Source organism: Neomonachus schauinslandi, chromosome 9 (genome assembly GCF_002201575.2).
Source record: "Neomonachus schauinslandi chromosome 9, ASM220157v2, whole genome shotgun sequence".
Classification (NCBI taxonomy): Eukaryota; Metazoa; Chordata; class Mammalia; order Carnivora; family Phocidae; genus Neomonachus; species Neomonachus schauinslandi.
The window spans coordinates 38,509,660-38,532,981 of record NC_058411.1 but is presented as its reverse complement, the minus strand read 5'-3'; the positions used below and the strand labels follow the sequence as shown (position 1 = coordinate 38,532,981).

General features: G+C 36.9%; 2 protein-coding genes across 6 annotated transcripts in view; both read left to right on the top strand.

Moving 5' to 3' along the window:
• Positions 1-23,322, top strand: part of MNAT1 (MNAT1 component of CDK activating kinase) — a 206,105-nt gene that overhangs the window by 144,528 nt on the left and 38,255 nt on the right. The gene's annotated exons all lie outside the window — the stretch shown is intronic.
• Positions 1,802-6,243, top strand: LOC110590626 (calpastatin-like). Of its 4 annotated transcripts, none has more exons than XM_044918078.1 (2): positions 1,862-2,180; positions 2,238-6,243. In XM_044918078.1, the coding sequence occupies exons 1-2, from the start codon at positions 1,908-1,910 to the stop codon at positions 4,197-4,199; spliced, it is 2,235 nt and encodes a 744-aa protein (XP_044774013.1). In that variant the 5' UTR covers positions 1,862-1,907; the 3' UTR covers positions 4,200-6,243. The 4 variants fall into 4 exon arrangements, with proteins under 4 accessions (XP_021557111.1, XP_044774013.1, XP_044774014.1 ...); XM_044918079.1 differs by having other exon boundaries at positions 1,862-2,363; positions 2,499-6,243; XM_021701437.2 differs by having other exon boundaries at positions 1,863-1,998; positions 2,071-6,243.

The window sequence follows — 23,322 nt, the reverse complement described above, 5'->3', positions numbered from 1 at the left end:
AAGTACTTCTTTACTTTCTGGTACTACAAGATGCCTCAGGCTCATCACGTGTATTTCCTGACTCAGTTCTAGAATCAAACATTCTCCAAGAAGCCCTGGTCTCTTTCATTGGAGAGTAGTATTAGAAACTAATTGTCTGTGCTGTAAGTATGCTTGTGTTACTGGGGTATCATTGCTTCTAAATTCTACTAGAAGTTTGACTGGGATTTATTGACTGGTCTATTCAATCAATAGATCAATCTGGAGTGAGTTGGCTCTATTTTAATAATAGAGACTTCTGATTCAGGCACAAGGCTTATTTTCCCATTTATTTTGGTCTTCTTTAATTTCTCCCATCAGTTTTAGTGTACATGTCTTGCATATATTTTGTAAGATTTGTCTCTATTTTATATATTTTTTTAAGTTTTTGTTTAAATTCCAGTTAGTTAACATATAGTGTAATACTAGTTTCAGGTGTACAGTATAGTGATTCAACACTTACAAAGAACACCCAGTGCTCATCACATTAAGTGAACTACTTAATCCCCATCAACTGATGAATGGATAAAGAAGATGTGGCATATATTATTTTAATGTTATTGTAAATGGTATGTAAATTTTTTTTTTTCAATTTATAATTGCTTTCTTCTGGAATGAAGGTATAATTAAATTTTCTGTGTTGATCTTAAAGCTTGCAACCTTGCAGAACTCACTTAGTTCTAGTAGTTTCTTGTGGAATCCACTGGATTTTTTTGTGTGTAAATAATCATGTCCTCTGAAAATTCGCTTTCATTAGGAATATAACATTTAGGATTGTTATAACCTCTTCATTTATTGCCTCTTTATCATTATGAAATTATTCTCTTTATTTCTGGTAATATTCTTTGCTGTGAAATCTAATTAATTTGATATTAAAATAGCCATTACAGCTTCCTTTTGACTAGTGTTACATGGTGTGTTAACATGTAATAGGCTTTAATTGTTATTTTAAAATGAATAAATATTTTCTAATTTTTTAGTTTTAACTTTTTAAAAAGATTTATTTATTTGAGATAGGAGTGGAGGAGGCAGAAAGGGAGGGGGAGAGATTCCCAACCATGCTGTGCACTGAGTGCAGAGCCTGACACGGGGCTCCGTCTCACAAACTTGAGATCGTGACCTGAGCTGAAACCCAGAGTCAGATGTTTGACCAACTGCACCACCCAGGTGCTCCATTTTAACTTTTAATGTAGAGAATATAGGTATGTATAACCTGCCTAAACAGAACCTCTTTAGGGGTCCTCAGTAATTTAGAGGTCCTAAGGTGAAAAAGTTTGAGAATTGCTGATCTGTTACATTTTTTTCATCAGATAAGCAACTTTTGTTGTAATCATCTGCTTGTTCATTCATTTGTTCATCAGATGTTCATTAAGCCCAATTTATTTTTAGGAAATAAAAGCATATAAGACATGGTTTTGGTCATCAAAGAACTCTTGATACAGAATCGAGGGATATGATGGTATGTGAATGAATAGGATACAATGCATTATGTGAGATACGTGCTCTCATAGTGTCACTGTGCCTGACACAGGGTTAAGCAGCGTAGATTTAGTGTTAAATATACCTGACTTCGAATCCAAGCTCTGTATCTTAGCTATGAGAACTTAACCTCTCTGAACCTTACTTTTCTTAATTGTAAAATGGAGATGATGGTAGAATCTACCTCTCAGGATTGTTTTGATTATGAAGCTTAATTTATGGTACTTAAGGCTTAGTAATTTTAGTACTTAGAAAACATTCAATCCTGCCTCCTGACGGCTTCAGGGCTTGCGAGCTCAGAGCTCGCCAGCTCCAAGGCAGGCGAAGTGGGAGCCCCGTTCCTGCCGCTCCGCACCCCGCGTCCTCGCCGGGCCCTCGGCGGCGCATCTCAGAGCACACCAGTTGTCGCCATGGCATTCGCAAGCTGGTGGTACAAGACGCATGTCAGTGGAAAAACCAGTGGATCACCTTCCAAGTCAGGAGAAAAGAAAGGATCAGATGAGAAAAAAGCAACAAGCCTCGAGAGCAGTCAGCCTTCCAGAACCCTTGCTGGTGGAACAGCCCCGGCCACCAAGGCATCAGCTTCTTCTGCTTCCACCAGCAAGTCTGCCAGTATGAATCCCACGGAAGCGAAGGCTGCAAAAACAGAACCTGAGAAGAAGTCACAGTCAACTAAGCCATCTGTGGTTCATGAGAAAAAAACCCGAGAAGTAAAGCCAAAGGAACACAAAGAGCCGAAGAGCCTACCCAAGCATGCATCAGATACAGAAAGCAAGCATGTTCATAAGGAAAAAGCGGTGTCCAGATCAAGTGAGCAGCTGACGTCAGAGAAATCAACAAAACCAAAGACTAAATCACAGGATGCAGTTTCTGCTGGCGGGGAGGGTGTCGTTGCTGGGGGAGCTGCAGCATCTGCCACCCCTGCTAAACAGAAAAAAGAAAAGAAATCATTAACATCGGCTGTACCAGTTGAATCCAAACCGGGTAAACCATCTGGAAAGTCAGACATGGACTCTGCTTTGGATGACTTAGTAGACACCCTAGGAGGATCTGAAGAAACTGAAGAAGATAACACAGTGTATACTGGACCTGAAATTTCAGATCCAATGACTTCTACCTACATAGAGGAATTAGGTAAAAGAGAAGTCACGCTTCCTCCAAAATACAGGGAACTTTTGGCAAAACAAGAAGGTATCACAGAGCCTCCTCCAGACTCTTCGAAACCCATGGGGCCCAGTGATGCCATAGATGCTTTGTCGTCTGACTTCACCTGCACTTCTCCTACCCCTGGTGGAAAGAAAACTAAGGAAGAGAAATCCACAGAAAAGGTTTTAAAAGCTCAGCCAGCCACGGTAATCAAAAGTGCTGCTTCACCCCAAGAGAAGAAAAGAAAGGTGGAGGAGCAGGACACAATGAGCGATCAAGCACTGGAGGCTCTTTCAGCTTCGCTGGGCAGCCGGAAGCCAGAACCTGAGCTCGACCTCAGCTCTGTTAAGGAAGTCGACGAGGCAAAAGCCAAAGAAGAGAAACTAAAGAAGTGTGGTGAAGATGAGGAAACCATCCCGTCAGAGTACAGATTAAAAGCAGCCACGGATAAAGATGGAAAACCACTATTGCCAGAGCATGAAGAAAAATCCAAGCCCCTGAGTGAATCAGAACTCATTGATGAACTTTCAGAAGATTTTAACCAGCCTAAAAGTAAAGGAAAACAATCTAAGCCATCTGAAAAAACAGAAGAGTCTCAGGCTGCTGCCCTAACTCCCGTGAGTGAGGCCGTGCCTCGGACTTCCATGTGTAGTATACAGTCGGCGCCACCCAAGCCACCCACCTCAAAAGGCATGGTGCCAGATGATGCGGTAGAAGACTTGGCTGGCAGCCTGGGGAAGAAAGAAGCAGACCAAGAAGATGTAAAGCCCGTGGCAGATAAAGTGAAGGAGAAAGCCAAAGAAGAGGATCGTGAAAAACTTGGTGAAAAAGAAGAAACCATTCCTCCTGATTATAGACTAGAAGAGGTCAAGGATAAAGATGGAAAACCACTCCTGACAAAAGTGTCCAAGGAATCGCTTCCACCCATGAGTGAAGACTTCCTTCTTGATGCTTTGTCTAAGGACTTCGCTGGTTCCCCAAACTCTGCATCTCTTAAATTTGAAGACGCTAACCTTCCTGCTGTCATCTCTGAAGTGGTCTCCCAAACCCCAGCTCCCACCACGCACGCCGCCGGCCCACCCCCTGACACTGTGCAGAGTGACAACAAAGAACTGGACGATGCGTTGGATCAACTTTCTGACAGTCTAGGACAAAGGCAGCCTGATCCAGATGACAACAAACCAATAGAGGATAAGGTCAAGGAAAGAGCTAAAGCCGAACACAGAGACAAGCTGGGAGAAAGAGATGACACCATCCCCCCTGAATATAGACACCTCTTGGATAATGATGAGGAGGGCAAACCAGCAAAGCCACCTGCAAAGAAACCCAAGGACTCAAAGAAACCTGAAGATGACAAAGACCCCATCGATGCCCTGTCAGGCGATTTTGACAGCTGTCCTGCACCCACAGGATCCTCAGAGAACACAGCAGAGGACAAAGTCAAGAGAACTGCTCCCAGCACCAAAGCAGCCAAGAATGGAGGTAAAGCAAAGGTGTCCGCCAAGGCAAAAGAGGAAATTTCCAAGCTAAAAGCTGATGGAAAAAATACAAGTTAAAGTTCACACTATTTGGTAACTGCCTATAAAATCTTCAGCAGGTGGATGGTGACTTTTGAAGGACTTTTGAGTGACTTTGAACAACAGTAAATTTTTCTGGGTGGCTTCTAGACAGTGTTACTTGTCGAATCTTGACATCCTAAACATTGGTTATTCTTTCCCCAGAAAGAAAATGAATTTGTGTGGTTCATCTGTGTTATTGTACTGAGTGTTGATAAACTTTGAATTTTTAAAAAATGCCTTCAGTTGGGAGAGACAGGAACTTTATATTTCTATGAGATATATTTGATAGTTTCTTAAAGCAACACATGAAAAAAGAAAAAACCTTTGCAAACGTTTGCACATTCTACACACAGTGCCTGTAAATCTCATTCGTATTTTCAGTTAGCACTTAATTCTTTTGTTGTGGTTAGCATTTGGAAAACAATGCTTTGAACATGTTGAATGTCCTCATTTCTCATGATCCATTTCCTCTTGGGCTTTGGAACTGTACTTGAGATTTCTTTGGGTTAATGTTTATAAGTCAAACCTAAAATATTGTACATTGGGCACATTATCTCCTCTTGGGCTGCTAATAAATTGATAGCCTGGACAGACCAGGACACGCTGCACCCAGGACTCTTTTTTGCCAGGGGTTAGGACTTCTGCACCTTAGAGCCAGCACAAAAGATACTGAGACTTGAATCAAGTCAGAAGAGCAGAATGCATTCTGTGTCACCACATAACAAGTTCCAAGAATAGTGAAATCTAATCCTTAAAATATGCACAGGTCTTGAACGCACTTGGGTTACTGTGTTAAGCTATGCTTTCCATTTCTGATACGTGTAACCAGAACAGCCGATCACTCGCTTAGAGCCATTGCCCTGTTTGTTAGTCCGTGCACTGTATCCCGTCTGGCTTCAGGGAAGTTGGGTTTACCAAATACAAAAACTTCGACTTGAAAGAAAAATAAAAAAGCCATCCGGAATTTAAAAACCTGTTTACCCCCACAGCAATTCAAGAACTAGATTCTGAGATCCTATGACTTTGAATGCTTTCTCAGATCTTTTGGAATGCATTGTTTATGAACATAGCACTGATATCCTTGAGGGGAGTCTGATAAATACTTAATTTCATCCTTATTTCTTGGTACTGAATGCAGGAAAAGATAATCAGGTCCATGTCATCAAACTGATCTGCAGTTTGTTTCAGAGAGTACAGCCTTCCCTAGCAGGTATTCTAAGTTTTTATAAGAACTGGACTGACTTCACTAAAACTAAGTATCACCAATACTGTCTAAGGGTGGGGGAGGACAAAAAAAAAAAAAGGACAATTGCTTATAATGGGGCATAAAATTAATTCTTTAAAACTTCTCTTTAAAAAACATGTACATACCTATAGAATTTCAAACTTCAGCCATTTTAAATGCTGTGTATCTATCCCATGAGAGATGCAGGCATTATCCTTTTATTCTAAATCTGGGAAATAAAAGCCGGTGTTAGGGTGACTAAACATAACGAGAACATAAAAAAACACTGTTCCTCTAGGATTTAACTGTATTTCCCTTTCTTCTAATTACATAGTATTAAGTTGGGGTTTTTTTTTTTTTTTTAAGTGAAACTGTCGGCATTGACAGATAGTGTGCAGGGAAGCTGCTGCAGTATTACTGATTTCCATGCATATATACAAGTACTTTTAAATCCAAAGATTTAAGGCATGCTTTTAAGGCATGTAAAAGGCACTCTGCATATGCCTTTTTGTGAATGAGAAAGGTCTTCAAGACTTGGCAATGACTAGACCACACTACAGAATTGGAGTCCTCTTGAAACCTAGCTCATGAGGAGGAAATCATTGCAAATGTCTGCTTAGAGGCCAAGAAAACAATCTTTAGTACAAAAAAAAAAAAAAAGGTGTTTGCATTGTTGTAACAATATTGTATCTATTCAGAAAATGGGACTTCACCAACTAAAGCAAATTAAAATAGGTTCCACAGGTGACCAGAAGTGAAGACCACTATTTCCATGTTTCATTCAATCCAAATACAGAACACAATTAAAAATATTTTACATTAAAAAAAAAAAAAAAAAAAAGAAAAAAAAAAATTAAAAGAAAGTTAACTGTTATTGTTGTTTTGGTAGTAAAGGTTTTATGGAGCAAGGGAGAGGTATAGAGGGTTCATGGAGGTGGACACTTGTTGAAATGAGTCTAATTTTGGTTTACCAAGATTGTGGGCTAGTTAACGTAGGCAAAAGGAATGCCCTGTAGTAGTTGGGATGATGTATTACTAGTAGGAATAATGTCTTCTGTTCCTCTGTTAATTTATCAAATATAGATGTAGTAATTTATCAAATATAGATGTAGTAATACCAAACTATTTAAGGTTTATTATCACATTAACCTTTTAGTGTAGAGATTAAGAGAACATTCTCTGGACCTACACTGCCTAAGTTTATTCAATACTGGGTTTTTCATTAATTAGTTTCCTGGGCAGTTTATTAATCTCTCTGTGCTTTGTTTCCTCATTTTCAAAATGAAGATAATATTACTGCCCATGTCATAGAGTTGGGAGGATTAAATGAATTAGTAAATGATAAATCCTTACAATAATATCTGACACATGGTAAGTACTATATAAATGTTAGCTATTTGAATGATAAATGCTATCATTGGAGTTAACATTTGTTGCTGGGCATATTGCTAGTATGTAGTGAACTCTGTAAATATTGAACTTAAACTCATTTTTAAAGTTTAAGTTCAGCTTAACTTTGTTGATGGATTTTGTTTTTCTTTCTCATTATGATTAATTGCATTTTCAGGCTAAAGATACTTTAATATAAAAACACTTGTCAAATTATGTAGCGTAGGTCATTTAATTGTTCTGCATGATCTGTATCAATTTTTTTTTCAAAGTAAAGTTTTATTTTGAATCTTAGTACTGTATGAATTTCTACAATCTCTACACTTTATTAAGTATAATGATTTTTAAAGACCCATTAAGGATAATCATACCTTAGAGTTTGTTTTTATCCAAGTTTATAGGTAAATATTAAAATATATAATTTACACATATCATACCAGTGAGAATTATTTTCTAGTCAATGTTGTATAACAGAGGTAGTAATCAGGGAATGCTTGTTAAAGACTTAAACAGATAAGGAAGAAGTAAATGAGATGACTGTGCTAGGAGGTTTTTGTCATTTATTTTTTGCTTGTATTTGTTCTAAAGAAGACTTAATGAAAAATGTTAGATGTTTTTAGAGGCAGCTTTGAGTTTTTAAAATAAGGACTTCAGTAATAAAATGTAGAGCTAAAATTAATCACTTAAATATTTATATTCACATTGGGGATAATATATCTGTGCCTTTATGAAGTGTGGGTCTTTAAAAACATCAGCAAGAAAAGAGTCTCTCTTTTAATTATATGTTGTCTAGTCCATTAATTGAAGGTACTGTAAAGTGTGTGATCACTTACTGATTCTTCATTTTTTGGGTGGGAACTCAGGATCACAGGCTTAGGATTCAGTTTAACTATTTTGAGGTGTGCCCTGAAAGATTTCATATTTTCTTAAAAACCAGTTTCAAGTAGAGATAACTTAATTTTCTTTAGATATGTAGAAATTGTATTTCCTTAAGAAAAGGAAAAATAATCTGGAGATTGAGTTGTTAGGAAATTATTAGACATGTGTACCTTGGTGACTCTTTTAACCTTTTCAATGTAAAACATGTTGATTCTTGGGTTACAGAACCCTCTAATTTATAGTTAACATGTTCCATGATTGTAACCTAGGTCTGTTTTCTTTTTCTGTCTTTTTATTAACTAAGATATAATTCATGCTTTTCATTTTTCTAAATCCTTCTGCCATGAATTTTCTAACTAAATTAAGTATCAAGCATAAGAAACATTAGATTTTATATAAGCTTTAGAAATTGTCATTCATTCTGTTTTCAGAAAAAATAGAGATTATAAAAATTTAAATTTGAAAGAAAATGTATACAATATGATCTGCTAAGACAGGTAAGCTTTTTGTATTCTAAGAATCTTCTCCAGTCATCTTGGAGTCGTATGTAGCTTTCTTGAGAGCTTCCATTAAAATAAATAAGTCCATTAAGTTTTCTCCATTATACAGTCAATGTATGTTCTTTATAGAAAAACTTAAAAAATGTAAGTAAATAGAAGAAAAATTGCCAGTGTTTCTGTGATTGAGTTTTTTTTTTTTTTCAATATGCAAATCATAATCCATCAGTGGTGTCTATCCTTGGGAAATAATTACTCAAATCTCCTATGCTGTTTTCTTAGCATTGTATCATCTAAATGTTGATTTCCTTCCTCCTGGTCTGGAAGAAGCCCATATCACCACTTTTCAGACAAATAGTCAACAAATGAAAACTAGATAGTTGGTTTTGCTGGTATAGACTCAAAATATATTTAAGCTTTGCTTCTATTAAAATTCAGTTATTTTAACATGATAAGAATGCCCAAAGTAGTCATTATTCCGATTCGAAGGTAATGTTGCCATGTTTTTTGTTGTTGTTGTTGTTGTTTCTCTGTATAACTGGTTTTAAATGTAAAAACATAAATCCTAAAGAGTGGGAGTGGAAAAGCAGGGATGGTTTTCATTTGCTACAATTTCCTGTGAGACATGGCTCTAAACAAGGCCCATATTTACACAAGACAATATAGTTTTACATACAGTGGTGTATTCAGCACATTTTGAAATTCTTTAACCAGTCACCTGTATTTAATACTTTCATAGTAAATGTGTTTAATAATGCTAGGTGAAATTTGAAATAATTTTAAAATAATTTTACAGTAGAAACACCAGTTAAATCAACCTTTTGGTAATAAATGTCGGGAAAAAATTATTTTTGCTGCCCCTGCAAAATCAATTGTGTAACTGTTCTTTTTAAACTGACTTACATTACTAAATTCTAAACACTGCACTCCTGTAACTTGTCAGAAGCAAGTTTGGGTTAATAGATATTTTCAGTGATGTAATGGGAACTTTTGGCAGTGGGTCAGAATATAATGGACTGTGATTAATGTTTTAATAAGTACTTTTCTATTGCTCATGATGTAGAGGAGAAATAGTTTCCTGCTTGGATTGATAGGAGAATAGCAGGTGTGCATATACTGTTTTAAAAAAATGAGTTGGAATATTTTTCTTAGAATAACATAATTTTTTTTTATGGTTAAACTTCATTATCATAGGAGATGCATATGTTTCCACAGAAGCCTGCAATTGATTTTGAAGAATACAATTAGGAGATAATTATGGATTGCCTAATTAAATCTTTTAATTTGTAGCCTTTGTTTTCTAATGAGGCTATAACTTGAAGTCTGTGTAGGTTGATATTACTTCTTATTATAAGTTAAAGGAAATCAGGGATCTGCTTAAATCATAGGACATGTGAGTTCTATGCTTCTTTGTTTTTAAAACATTCACATTGTTCAGAAATCAGAAAAAAAATATTTAAACTTTGAAAGTTTTTCTCTTAAGGCCAGGAATTACAGATTGATAGTCAAATGGAATAGTGATCATGTGAGAATTCTCCATTGCAAAGGGCACAAGTTCAACCTATAAACTCAATAAAGTTCAGAAGTTTGGAAAGTTAAACCCAGGAGATTTTGTGTCAGCCTTGGAATTTGAGTAAGTGAAGACAAACCAGAAGAAATACTGGTGTGCCAGACTTGAGGGTTTGGTTTACAGTTTTCTGGTTCCTTCATTTTTCTTAGTTTAATTTTGGCAACTTATATGTATGGTTTTTCGTTGTAGGTAGAGCCCTAGGGCTCAGTAGATATGCTCAGTAGATATATGTAAAATTGAACATTCCATATGTGCATTTTTCTGGGAGAAAGTTCATAATTGTCATCAGAGTCTCAAAGGGATCCTGATCCCAATAAGGAATCTGGAATAATGGTTCTCAAACTTTGGTATTCATCAGAATCAATAGGAACGTTTACCGAAACACAGTTTGCTGGGTCCTACCTCCAGGGTTTCTGATTTAATAGGACTGGAGTGGGGCCCCAGAATTGTGATACCTTTTTTTTTTTCTTTTAATTATTTATTTTAGAGAGAAAGAGAGTGCGAGTGCATGCACACGCGCACACACACACGCAGGAGCAGGGGGAGGGTCAGAGGGAGAGAATCTCTAGCATACACCCCTCTGAGCATGGAGCCAGATGTGGGGCTGGATCTCATGACCTGGAGATCCTGACCTGAGCCCCTGAGATCATGACCTGAGCTGAAATTAAGAGTCAGATGCTTAACCAACTGAGCCACCCATGTGCCCCCAGAATTTTCATATCTAACAAGTTCCAAGTGATGCTGATGCTGTTGATTGGGGAACCACACTTTGAGAACACACTGGTTTAGTGTTGGTAAATAGTCTTGTAGACCTTTTCCTATATTCATGTATAGTATATATTTTACAAAAACACGTAGGCTTGCTATGTTATTTTGTTACCTCTTTTAAGTTACTATGTTTTGACTATCTTTCCATATTTATCCATAGCATCATTTAAAGTATTCCATATCATAACTTGAGCAGTTGTATATTAGATGGAGATAGAGATAAATCTCACTGTGGAGATTTAGGTCATTTTTCATTTGTTGTTTTTATAAATAGATTGTTGCTCAATTTTTGTGTCACATTCCTATTATTTCATTAGTAAAAATCCCTGGATTGAAGGATAGAAATGTTTCTAAGGCCCATCTGAGGGTAAATAACTTTTAACATCTGGCACGTGAGGATTAATAAATATAATGACCACCACTTTAAAAGAGACAGAAGAAATATTAAAAGTAAAACAATAAAGCTTATTTCAGGAAACAAGTATTTTACATTTCCTTGGCTCAATAGTTTGCATCCTTTTTTTTTTTTTAAAGATTTTATTTATTTTTCAGAGAGAGAGAGAGCAAGGAAGGGGAGCAGCAGGCACAGGGAGAAGCAGGCACCCCGCTGAGCAAGTAGCCCTATGCGGGACTCGATCCCAGGATCCGGGGATCATGACCTGAGCCGAAGGCAGACACTTAACCGACTGAGCCACCCAGGCGTCCCAATAGTTTGCATCTTTTTAATGATGAAAACTTGTTTGACCAGTAGATTTTTCTAAGTTAAAAACATTTATGTCAATATTTGTAACCATAATTTCTAAGAATAATAATAGTTTTTTTTTTTAAATTTAGGGAGATATTAGCATTTTACTTTATTAGTATGTCACATATACATAGAACTTACAATTTACACAAAAAATTATATTATGAAGCTTCTGCCAGCGCTAAAGAGCTGTTCAAATTCGGTGCCTGTTTTTTAAAAAAAATATATTTCATGCCTTGAAAATAGCAAAACTGTGGTATAGATTATGGTGGGAAAGTACTTTTTTTCTATTTAGTGTTATAGTAAGAAAAATTAACAGATTGTTTTTCAATATGAGAATTAAATGAAGTACAGTAGCCACACCCCTCCTCACCCCAATCCACAGTCTTGCTTTCTTTGGTTTCAGTTACCTGAGATCATCCAAAGTCTGCATGTAGCTGATCTTCCTTCTGACTTATTATCAGAGGGTCAATAGTAGGTTAATGCTGTGGTACAATTCCTGTCATCTACCTCACTTCATCTCATCATATAGGCATTTTATCTCATGTAATCAGAAGAAGAAGAGTGAGTATGGTACAGTAAGATATTTTGAGAGAGAGACCACATTGGCATAACTTTTATTATAGTATATTACAATTGTTCTATTTTATTATTAGTTATTGTTGTTAATCTCTTAGTGTGCCTAACTTAGTTTGTGCCTAAACACAAACTTTATCATATGTGTGTGTATATATAGGAAAAACATAGTACATATAGGATTTGGTATTATCTGTGGTTCCAGGCATCTACTGGGGGACTGGGGGGGACTACTGTATTCATTCATCTAATTTTAAAATGAAGAAATAAGGATATATATTAAATCTCTTTGCTGTATTTTAAAGCCATCCTGGTAGACACCATCCCCACCCCCAGCTCTCAAAACAAAATGCTAAGTGCATAGAGAGAAAAATTATCTGAAAGATGTTCCACAGATGTGATCACTGAAAGGTGTCCAACATTGTGGATATTGGGTAAAGCAAACCAGGAAATGGGTAAGGGAAAGAGTTAACAAGTAGGAGAAAAGTTGAAGCAGGTAGTAGATCAAATACAGTCTGTTCTGTTAAATCACCTGTTTCTAGAACACACACACTGTAACACAAATTAACTCGTATATGAATGTTAATAGGGGAATGATGTCTATAAAATATGAGAGTCATTTTGGTTCACACATGATTTTCTCCAGTAGATAATGTGTTACGTTACCTAGTAATAGCAGCTGAACTCAGATATACAGATACATTAACATAGATGAATGCATGCAGCAAGCCACAGAAGAATGAATAGAGTACTGTACATGATGCCCATTCTAACCATGTTTTTCCTTTTGGCTTAGTTTTGCCATGCACTCTCTCTTGGAAGTGCTATTTTTGGAGTTCTTCCCAATTTTTGTGCATTTTGCCCTTGTTTTCATGACTTGGCGACCTTACCTTACCTTACCCCTTTCTTACAACTCTTTCCCATCAAATTACATTTACTTTTTCTTTATCCTAAAAGGTATATTTACTGTATTACCCATTTATTTGGAACTTAACCCACCTTTTAAAATAAACTATGCTAATACTTTTGGGAGCGTTATTAATGTTTTTGTTAGTGCTGTGATTATGAATTTTGCATAGGTTTTGTGTGAACTGCCTCAGTCCTGTTTTACCCGTAATTTTAGGGATGCATTTTGGCAGAACGTGAGGTCTTTCATGAGCACTTACGTTATCACAGAAACTCCAGCATAGAGATATAGGCCTCTGGTTCATTGAGTCAGAGTAGGCTCAGTCAGAAATAATTCAGCACTTGGAATTGCTCAGTGTAAGAGATCTTTTAATGGAGTCTTTTTTAAAGATTTTGTTTATTTTAGAGAGTGTGCCTGAGCAAGTGAGTGAGGGGAGGGGCGGGGGGGAGGGGCAAGCAGACTCCACGCTGAACACCCAGCCTGTTGCGGGGCTCAATCCCAAGACCCTGAGATCATGACCTGAGCCAAAACCAAGAGTCTGATGAAACCAAGAGTTGGATGCTCAACCAACTGAGCCACGCAGGCTCCCCGATGGAGATTCAATCTTAATTGTAGACTTTAAACACAGTGCTGTTCATTTTGGCTTTACTCTCTCTTTAGAAACCTCTAACATTCAAGAGATCTTCTCCAGTTATGAGATAAACTCACTACCTCAGAAATCACCCTTGTTCTCTCTACAGGGTAGTCAGTTTACATATTCAAAAAGAGAACCTTATCTTCTGACCTCACATGGAGCTTTCTGAGATACAGTTTCTTTATCAGAGGGTATTTTTTGCCTGGCTGTGGGAAAGACCCTCAGGCTGGTTTACTCACTTAGGCCCAGACATAAAGTTCTAGACATCATGTACTCTCTTATGATGCTTCACCCATTTGGTAAATTTTAGCATGCTGCCACCAAAGACTTAAAGTCACTAAAAAAAACCCTACAACGCTTTGTTGACGTATAACTTACATACTGTAGAGATCACCCATTTTAAGTGTATGATTCAGTGAGTTTTGGTAAATTTACCAAGTTATGCAGCCATCACCACAAATAAGTCCTGATTCGTGTATGTATGACCAGTGCAGTCCCATGCTCAGAAAGGGCCCCTGTACTTGGAGTTCAGTGCTCTGTGGTCATCATCTTGAAATTCTTAATAATTTTTTTTTTAAAGATTTTATTTATTTATTTGAGAGAGAGAAAGAGAGAGAGAGCATGAGAAGGGGGAGGGTCAGAGGGAGAAGCAGACTCCCTGCTGAGCAGGGAGTCTGATGCGGGACTTGATCCCGGGACTCCAGGATCATGACCTGAGCTGAAGGCAGTGGCTTAACCAACTGAGCCACCCAGGCGCCCGAAATTCTTAATAATTTTATCTTTGATTTTGTGTTTTGTAAGTAAAGTCTGATGGAACAGTGGAACATACCTTAGTGGGCTTGGAGCCACATGCATCTACCTGCCTCTCTGCAACATGTTGTAGGCCATTTACTCCCTGCCCCTGCTCAGTTCCTGCTGCTGCTGCCACCACCAGCAGGGCTGTGGACACAGGGAAGGTCAGGACTGGATGTATGTGCCCTGCATGCCTGGGAGGGTCTGCACTCAGTGAATATCCTCATGCCTGAAGGAGCCCAGTGTTAAATAGCAAAAAAATAAAAAATAAAAAAAATGTACAATGACAGGTCTAGAGAGATCACAGAAGAAAGAGAGAATTCTTTTTGAGCATTTTTAGTTTGTACTTAGCCTGACCACAATCCAGTGTTAGAACTTTTCCATCACCCCAAAAAGATGTCAGTTTACAATTATTCTCCATTTCCCATCCATAGACATGGGCAACCATTTTCACCTCCTTTTTGTCTCTATAGATTTGCCTATCTAGACATTTCATGTAAATGTAATCATACAATATGTGGCCCTTTGTGTCTGGCTTCTTTCATGGTTTAGGGTTCATATTGTAGCATATTTCATTTTTCTTTGTTGCTGAATAATAATCCATTGTATGGATATACCTCATTTTATCTAACTATTATCTGTCTTACCCATTCATAAGTTGATGGACTTTTGGGTTGTTTCTGCATTTTGGGCATTATGAATAGTGCTGCTATGAATATTCGTATGTAAGTCCTTGTATGGACATATGTTTTCATTTCTCTTGGGTATATACTTAGGAGTATGTATAGGAACTGTTGTCCAAGGTGGCTGTAACATGTTTTAACATTACCCCTAGCGTGAGGGTTCCTGTTTTTCCATATCCTCAGCAATGTGTGTGTGTGCGCGCGCAGGGTGAGGGTAGGAGTCAGGAAGAGGTGAGCGGGCTTCTGTTTAGCTTTTGAAAAATGCAGAATGTTTCCAATCCCCAAAACAGAATAAATTTCTGAGAAACTGTTACCCTTTTGCCCTGGTGTGAGCGTGCTCCAAAGGTAGTATTACTTGTCATTTTTCTTTTTTTTTTCTTTTTTTTTTTTTTTAAGATTTTATTTATTTATTTGAGACAGAGAGAATGAGAGACAGAGAGCACGAGAGGGAGGAGGGTCGGAGGGAGAAGCAGACTCCCCGCCGAGCAGGGAGCCCGATGTGGGACTCGATCCCGGGACTCCAGGATCATGACCTGAGCCGAAGGCAGTTGCTTAACCAACTGAGCCACCCAGGCGCCCTTACTTGTCATTTTTAAAAAGATATCTATCTATCTATCTATCTATCTGACAGAGAGCACAAGCGGGAGGAACGGAGGGAGAGGGAGACAGAGAAGCAGGCTCCCCGCGGAGCAGGGAGCCCGATGCGGGGCTCGATCCCAGGACCCTGGGACCATGACCTGAGCCGAAGGCAGATGCTTAACGACTGAGCCACCGAAGCGCTCCAAGATTTTATTTATTTATTTGAGAGAGTGCATGCATCTGTGCTCACAAGCAGGGGTGGGGAGCAGAGGGAGAGGGAGAGGGAGAGAGTGAATCTCAAGCAGACTCCCTTCTGATCACAGAGCCTGATTCAGGGCTGGATCTCATGACCCTGAGATCATGATCTGAGCCAACGTCAAGAGTCCAGTGCTTAACTGACTAAGCCACTCAGGCGCCTAGTATTACCTGTCAACTTGATTTTAACCATTTTAGTGGGTGAAAGGTAGTATCCCAGTGCATATTTAATATGCATTTTCCTGTTGACTAACGATGTTGAACATCTTTTTATATGCTCATTAACTATTCAAATATCTTTTTTGTTGAGATATCTATTCAGATCTATTGCCTATTTTAAAATCTGGCCATTCCCAGAGTGTGGTTTATTTTTTCATGTGTTGATGATGTCTTTTGAAGCATAAATGTAGTTGAATTTTTATCAAGTCCAGCTTATCAGTTTTTTTCTTTCACGGATCATTCTTTTGGTGTCATATCTAAGACGACTTTGCCTACCTGAAGGCCATGAAGATTTCCTCCGATGGTTTCCTCTAAAAGTTTTTATAGTTTTAGTCTTTACATTTAGGTCTTTGATCTATGCCAAGTTAGTGTTTTTGTAATGGTGTGAGATACGGGTCCAAGTTCATTTTTTTGCACAGATACCCAATTGTCCCAATACCATTTGTTGGAAAAATTATCCTTTCCCCATTGAATTCCTTTAAAGCCACGTGTTTTGCATACCATCCTCAGTAATTCTTACTGTAAGCAAAGCTATGTGACTGTTGAGTCCTGAACTTTTTCTTGACCTAAGGAATATTGTCTTGTCTTTTCTTTTAATTACATTTTTAGCTTTGGGCCTCTCTGGAATAGTAATAGTGAGTGTTAGACAGAGGTGTATATTAAGCTTGAGGCATGTTTAATTTATTTTTTAAATATTTTATTTATTTATTTTTAAATCAGAGAGAGAGAGAGAGTGAGCACAAGCAGGGGGAGTGGCAGGCAGAGGGAGAAGCAGGCTCCCCGCTGAGCAAGGTGCCAGATGTGGGACCCGATCTCAGGACCCTAAGATCATGATCTGAGCCGAAGGCAGCCACTTAAATGTCTGAGCCACCCAGGCGTCCCCCCCACCTTTTTTTTTTTCAGTATGAGGAATGTTTAATTTTAAATGTGAAAACTGTAAGGAAACATTTCACATCTTTGCTGTCAATTTATAATTAAGTCCTGAAGTAAATATTTATTATTACTGTTTTAGATCCAAGAGGGTCTCTGATTCCTAAGCCAGAAAACATTTTGACAGGAACCAGCTTCTTTCAACCTCAAACACCTAACCTTCTAATGCCAAAAGGTTTAAATTTTGTTTCAGTCTTCAAACTCAAAATATTTGCATTCAGAGGTCAGAAAAATATAATATGCCTTGGTAAAGCAAAACTGGCTCCCTTAATTGCTTTTCCAGGTTGAAAATTAGAGGTCATTGAGGCAGTGTTTAGTTTTGGCTGTGTTGCAGATACTATCATCAGTTAATTCCAGAGTATTTACTTGAGACATCTTCCTTCAAAATCCTTATTACTAAAGATTCATCTTCCTTTTTTATCTTTTTGTCAGTTTTTTCCTTCTAGATTGTAAGTTCTTCTAAGTCTGGGAATATCTCTTATTCATTTTTGTTTTTTCACCTCCTTGCACCCCACTTCACCTCTTCCCACAGTGCCTTGAAGGCACAACTGTTTCTGAAATGACTTTATTTTTAAATTTTTATTTATTTTTTATTGCTTCTTTAGTGTAACACTAGACTCAAATTGGTAGTGTTTTCTTGAAGACCTTCAAATCTTTAATCCTAAACACAATTGCAGTATGGTATTTTGAAGGTTTTTACGTTAATCTTTTGTCTACTTCATAAACTGTTTTCTGTGTTCTGAAACTGTCTCAATAGCATAAGAATGTTCTTGACATAACTGTCCTATAAAATCATCTGAATCATCTTTCCCTGAAATGACTTTTTAGACTGAAGAGAATTTGAGAGCTATAACAGAGAGGCATGATCGTGCCAAGTGCCAAGATTATTATTCTTTTGGAAGTGTATTAAGTCTAATTGTGCTGGGTGCTTATATGAATACCAATCATCCATGGTTCCCCCCTCAAGAGCTGACATGTGGAGATGGAGACTATCACGTAAACAAGTATATCATTATTTGGGAGAGGGTCAAGGAAGGCTTCAAGAGATGGTGGAATTTCAGCTCCATTTTAAAGGATAAATTTGAGTCTGCCAGTAGCATGCATACACCATTCTGTTGGAGGAGAAGGAGAGAGATTTGAAAGAACATGGTGCCTTTGATAGAAGTAGTTCAGTTTGACTAGAGCACCGGGTTTGTAACAAAGAGTGACAAGAAACTGGTTAGGATTCCAGAGCATGAAGAGTCTTATTTAGCATATTAAGTATTTTAGATAATTCACATTTTCCCTATTTACTTCCCTATTTATTTCCCATTTGCTTCTTAAATTACTGTCTTAAATCAAGGTTGAAAGACCAGTGTTTTTTCTGTCCTCTCTATATGGGTTTTGGACCATATTCCTTTTATTTTTTTTTTTAAGATTTTATTTTTAAGCAATCTCTACACTCAGTGTGGGGCCTGAACTTATACCCCCAAGATCAAGAGTTACATAAGTTCTACTAACTGAGCCAGCCAGGCACCCCTGGACCAAATACTTTTAGTAATTGGGAGCTGTTGAAGAACATTTAATAGGTGACATATTCAGATTTATATTTAGAAAAGTACTTCTCAAGGCAACAGTGTGAATGATGTATTTGAATAGGCTGAAATAAAAAAAGAGCCCAAAATAGAGGGGTCTAAATAGTGAGGATAGAGTTAAGAGAATGAATCCAAGAGAGCTTCAGGGATAGAGTTAATAGGATTTTGCAACTGATTTCATGTGGAGAGTAAGGAATAGTCTAGGAAAATGCCAAAGTTTTTGGCTTGGATGCCTGCCCAACTCTGTGATGACTTTCATAGAGAGAAGGACTCCTTCAGAGTTTTGCATGGCCTACAGAATATGACACTTGGACACAAGTCTCTATGTGTGAGAGCTACAACAAGCATCAGAATGTTAAGGCAGCTGTTTCGGGCTTTATTTCTCACAGCTTGCTCTTGTTGCCTACTGTGTCAAGGGAGGCCCAAGGAGAGAAGTCAGAGAGGGACAGGGACTGCATTATTCTGTTGCCAGAGAATATGTGCAGCTGCCATTTCCTTGTGATTCACCATCACCACTTGCCACAGCTGCTGGGCTGGGTAAAAGTAGGTAGACTGTAAAAACTTCTGTCATAACGAAGACTGTTGTAGCATTGGGTGTAACTTCAAATTTTGTATTCAAGATACTTCTCCAATTTTTGTCTTAATGTCCTTTATTTTAAAATTATTTCTGTAGATAACCTTAGACCTAATTTTTTTATTTAATAATGCTGAAACCCTTAATATTTATGATTTAGTCAGTGTGGGTGAATACTGCTACCTACATTAAAATCCATATATATGTATACATATATAAATACATATATTTATTATGAATTAGTTATGTACTCCTTTAGATATACAGCTAACTTAAAATTTACACAGCTATTTAAAACTTTGGTTCAGGGGTGCTCAGATGGTTTAGTGTCTGCCTTCAGCTCAGGTCATGATCCAGGGGTCCTGGGATTGAGCCCCACATCGGACTCCTGGCTTGGCGGGAGGCCTGCTTCTCCCTTTCTCCCCCTGCTCATACACTCTCTCTCTCTGTATCTCTGTGTCTCAGATGAATAAATAAAGTCTTTAAAAAAAAAAAAATCTTTGGTTCACTGATTTTGGGAATAAGCATGCTATTTGTCCATAGGATAGCTTGTACTTAAATGTTTGCCTCTTTTGCAATGTTCAGACTTCTTCCTATTACTAATTTTTCTCAAGTCCAAACTTCATACTACAGGGATATTACTTTTAATCCACTTTATATTTAATTATCAAGTTTTCCCCCCTTGTAGTATATGTCTTTAATTTTGCTTTGTATAAGCCCCTTGGGCTTTCCTGTCTAGAAAGCTAAATCTTTTTTTATTTATTTTTTCTTTTTCTTTTTCTGTTCATCTAATCTTTATTCTGCAGTTGGTGATCTGTCTCAGGGGAGCAAAAGCTCTTTCAAAGACTGTCTTTGGGTTTAATATTCTATTTGGTTATGTTTGTTTGTAATCTAAGATACAATTATGTCATTTTTGTAAAATATACAGTCAGTGGCACAAAATATTTTATCGTATCAGGGTAATGTTCTTAACCTGCCCTCTCCCCTTATACTTCTGTTTTCTTAATATGTGGAGAATAATACCATCTTCATTGGGTGACGAGAGCCAGTCCCCATCATGTTTATATGCTAAGTGATCTCTTTCAATCATTTGATGTTTTTTTTTTTTTAAGGTTTTATTTATTTATTTGACAGAGAGAGAGAGAGGGTACAAGCAGGGGGAGTGGCAGGCAGAGGGAGAAGCAGACTCCCCACTGAGCAAAGAGCCCGATGCTGGACTCCATCCCAGGATCCTGGGATCATGACCTGAGCTGAAGGCAGCCGCTTAACTGACTGCGCCACCCAAGTGCCCCCATTTGATGGATTTCTACCTGTATAAGTTTAAGTTAATGTTTAAAAATCACAGCTTCATTTAAAACAAGTTGCCCCTCTCAGTATAGTTACCATTATGTTAATGTTACTTTTCTGATGATCAGTGGATTGATTATTTGACATTCATTTTTTAAACTTTTTTTTTTGTAATTAAAGTATAGTTGACACACACTGTTACATTAGTTTCAGGTGTACAACATAGTGGTTGGACAGTTCTATAGGCTATGCTATGCTCACCACAGGTGTAGCTACCATCTGTCATTATACAATGCTGTTAAAGTATCATTGACTATATTACCTATGCCATGCCTTTCATCCCTGTGACTTATTCATTCCATAACTGGAAGCCTGTACCTCTACTCCCTTCGTCCATGTGGCCCATCCCCCCTACTTCCTCTCTGGCAACCATCAGTTTGTTCTCTGTATTTATGGGTCTGTTTCTGCCTTTGATTTTTTTTGTGTGTGTTTGTTTTATAGAATCTACATGTAAGTGAAATCATATTAGTCTTTCTCCTTCTGACTTATTTCACTTAGCTGATAACCTCTAGGTCCATCCATGTTGTTGTAAATGGAATTGCCATTCATTTTTAATTCTAGTTTTATTTTCCATAACTTAACTGATAGATGATACCAAACAGAAAAAAATGATAGAGAATCCTTTTCATTTTATGGACTCAACTGTATTACTCATTTTGCTTCCTGCTTTTTTAGCCTTATGAAAGACAGATACTTTCAAATTGGCATGATATTGGTTCCAGTTGCACATGGAAAAAATGAGGCTTTCTTACGAAAAGCATGCAGACACTTTGTTTTAGTACTCATATTTTGCCACCCAGTGACATCAGGAAAGTATTATTACTTAACAGGAAATGACTTCTCTCAAACAAGTGTTATTAAAGCCCTATTACTTTTTTTATGTTAAGCGCAGTCTAAAATTAGACTGACAAATTAATTTCTTATTCATTCATATTTCTTAAAATGTGTTTCATTTTTTTGTATAAAACACTTTTTAAGAGAATAATATTTAGTTTTTCTTTTTCCTTGCAAAGCTACAACAACCTTAAATTATGCCGTAAGTGTTCAGTGTTGGTTCATCGTAAATTGGTTTGCATCTCAGAAATGTAATTCCACTTAGTATAACATTTCATTTCATTTTTAGGAAGAAGTTACCATTTTTAGAAAATTTGAAGGTTTTTTTTTGCCCTTAGAGATATGGTTGAATAATGATTAATATGGTTCAAAATGTCACAGGAAGAGTGTGCAGGTATTTCAGCTATTTGTTTTTTTCCTTTTCATTCTTTAAATGCTAGCTACATTTAATTTACCCCTTTAGAACATTAATTTTAAGGGGTTTACAATTATATGCATACATAATGCTTATATTTAATGTCACTTACTTAGGAATCTTAGTCTACACTATTGACATTAATTCTGAAGACAATTAAGCACACTCCACAGTTGTTTAACTATTTCTTATCCTGTGCTCTAGCACTTACCATTTTTAAAGCCATGTTCAAAGGTTGTGCTCATTTCTGAGTAGCTAAATATTCGTAATTTTGTATCACAATTTCAGACACTATGTTTTCTATTTTCTGAAAATTGGATATAATAAATATAGTAATCTTAAAAATAAATATTTGAAGATACATAAATCACTTTGTAAATAATAATAAGATGCAGTGTAGTATAGAAATTGTGAGAAGGGTTTTTGGAGTTATATTGCCTGGGTTTAAATCTTGACTGTGTTTTTGCTGATTTATTACTCTGGACAAGTTACTTAATCATTCAGTGTCTTTGTTTCCTCCTTTATAAGAGGGATATAATAATAGCACCTATCTTACAGGTTGTTTTGACCAAATGAGACAATATATCTAAGACCCTAGAATACTGACTGGTAGAATATGAAAATACAATATGGAAAAGTCTAGTCCCTTGGAATCTGTTTGTATTAGGTATGCTGTTTTTAGATCTATTGAGTTTTCCTACTTTTCCTTTCTTTTTTTCCCCCTAATTTGATCAATTAAAGGTATCAACTCAATGATAAATGGTTGTATTGCCATTCTTCCTTACAGTTTTGGGGTTTAATTGTTAGCATTTGTTTTCTAATTATTGAAATATGTAGTTTATTTTTGAGGAAAACTGCTATGGGTTTTTAATGTTTTAAAACAGACAAAGTAGCAGGTAAGAAGTTTTATCCCAATGATTTCATTTGTGCTCTTAACAAAACAATGGGGGAAATCATAGGTAAGAATTTAAGGAACATAGAATTACCATTTGATCCACTAATTCCACCAGTGGGTATTTACCCAAAGAAAACAAAAACATTAATTTGAAAAGACACATGCACCCTTGTGTGTATTTCAGCATTACAATAGCCAAGATATGGAAGCAACCCAAGTGCCTATCCATAGATAAATGGACAGAGAAGATGTGATATATGTATACACACACACACATATATATAGGCACTGGAATATTATTCAGCCATAAAAAAAAGAATGAAATCTTGCCATTTGAAACATCAATGGACCTAGAGAGTATAATGCTAGTGAAATAAGTTGCTTAGAGAAAGACAAATACCATACGATTTCACTCTTATGTGGAATTTAAGAAACAAAACGAATTAACAAATTAAAAAAGAGATAAACAAAAGAACAGACTCTTAAATACAGACAATAAATGTAGTTGCCAGAGGGTAGGTTGGAGGGCTGAAATAGCTAAAAGAGGATCAAGAGTATACTTACCTTGAATAGCACTGAGCAATGAATAGAATTGTTGAATCACTATATTGTGATATTGTGATATAATATAACACCTTATGTTAATAATACTTCAATTTTAAGAAAAGAATTCAAATGAAAAAAGTAATCATGATAATCCTGAAACAATAAAGAATTTAAGGAACGATGTGAAGAAAAAAAGGTAGGGAGCATGATTGATAATTCCCCACTTATTTATTTAATGACAGTTTTTGTTGTCAAAGGAGGAAATGATACACCCTTCCTTTGTCATT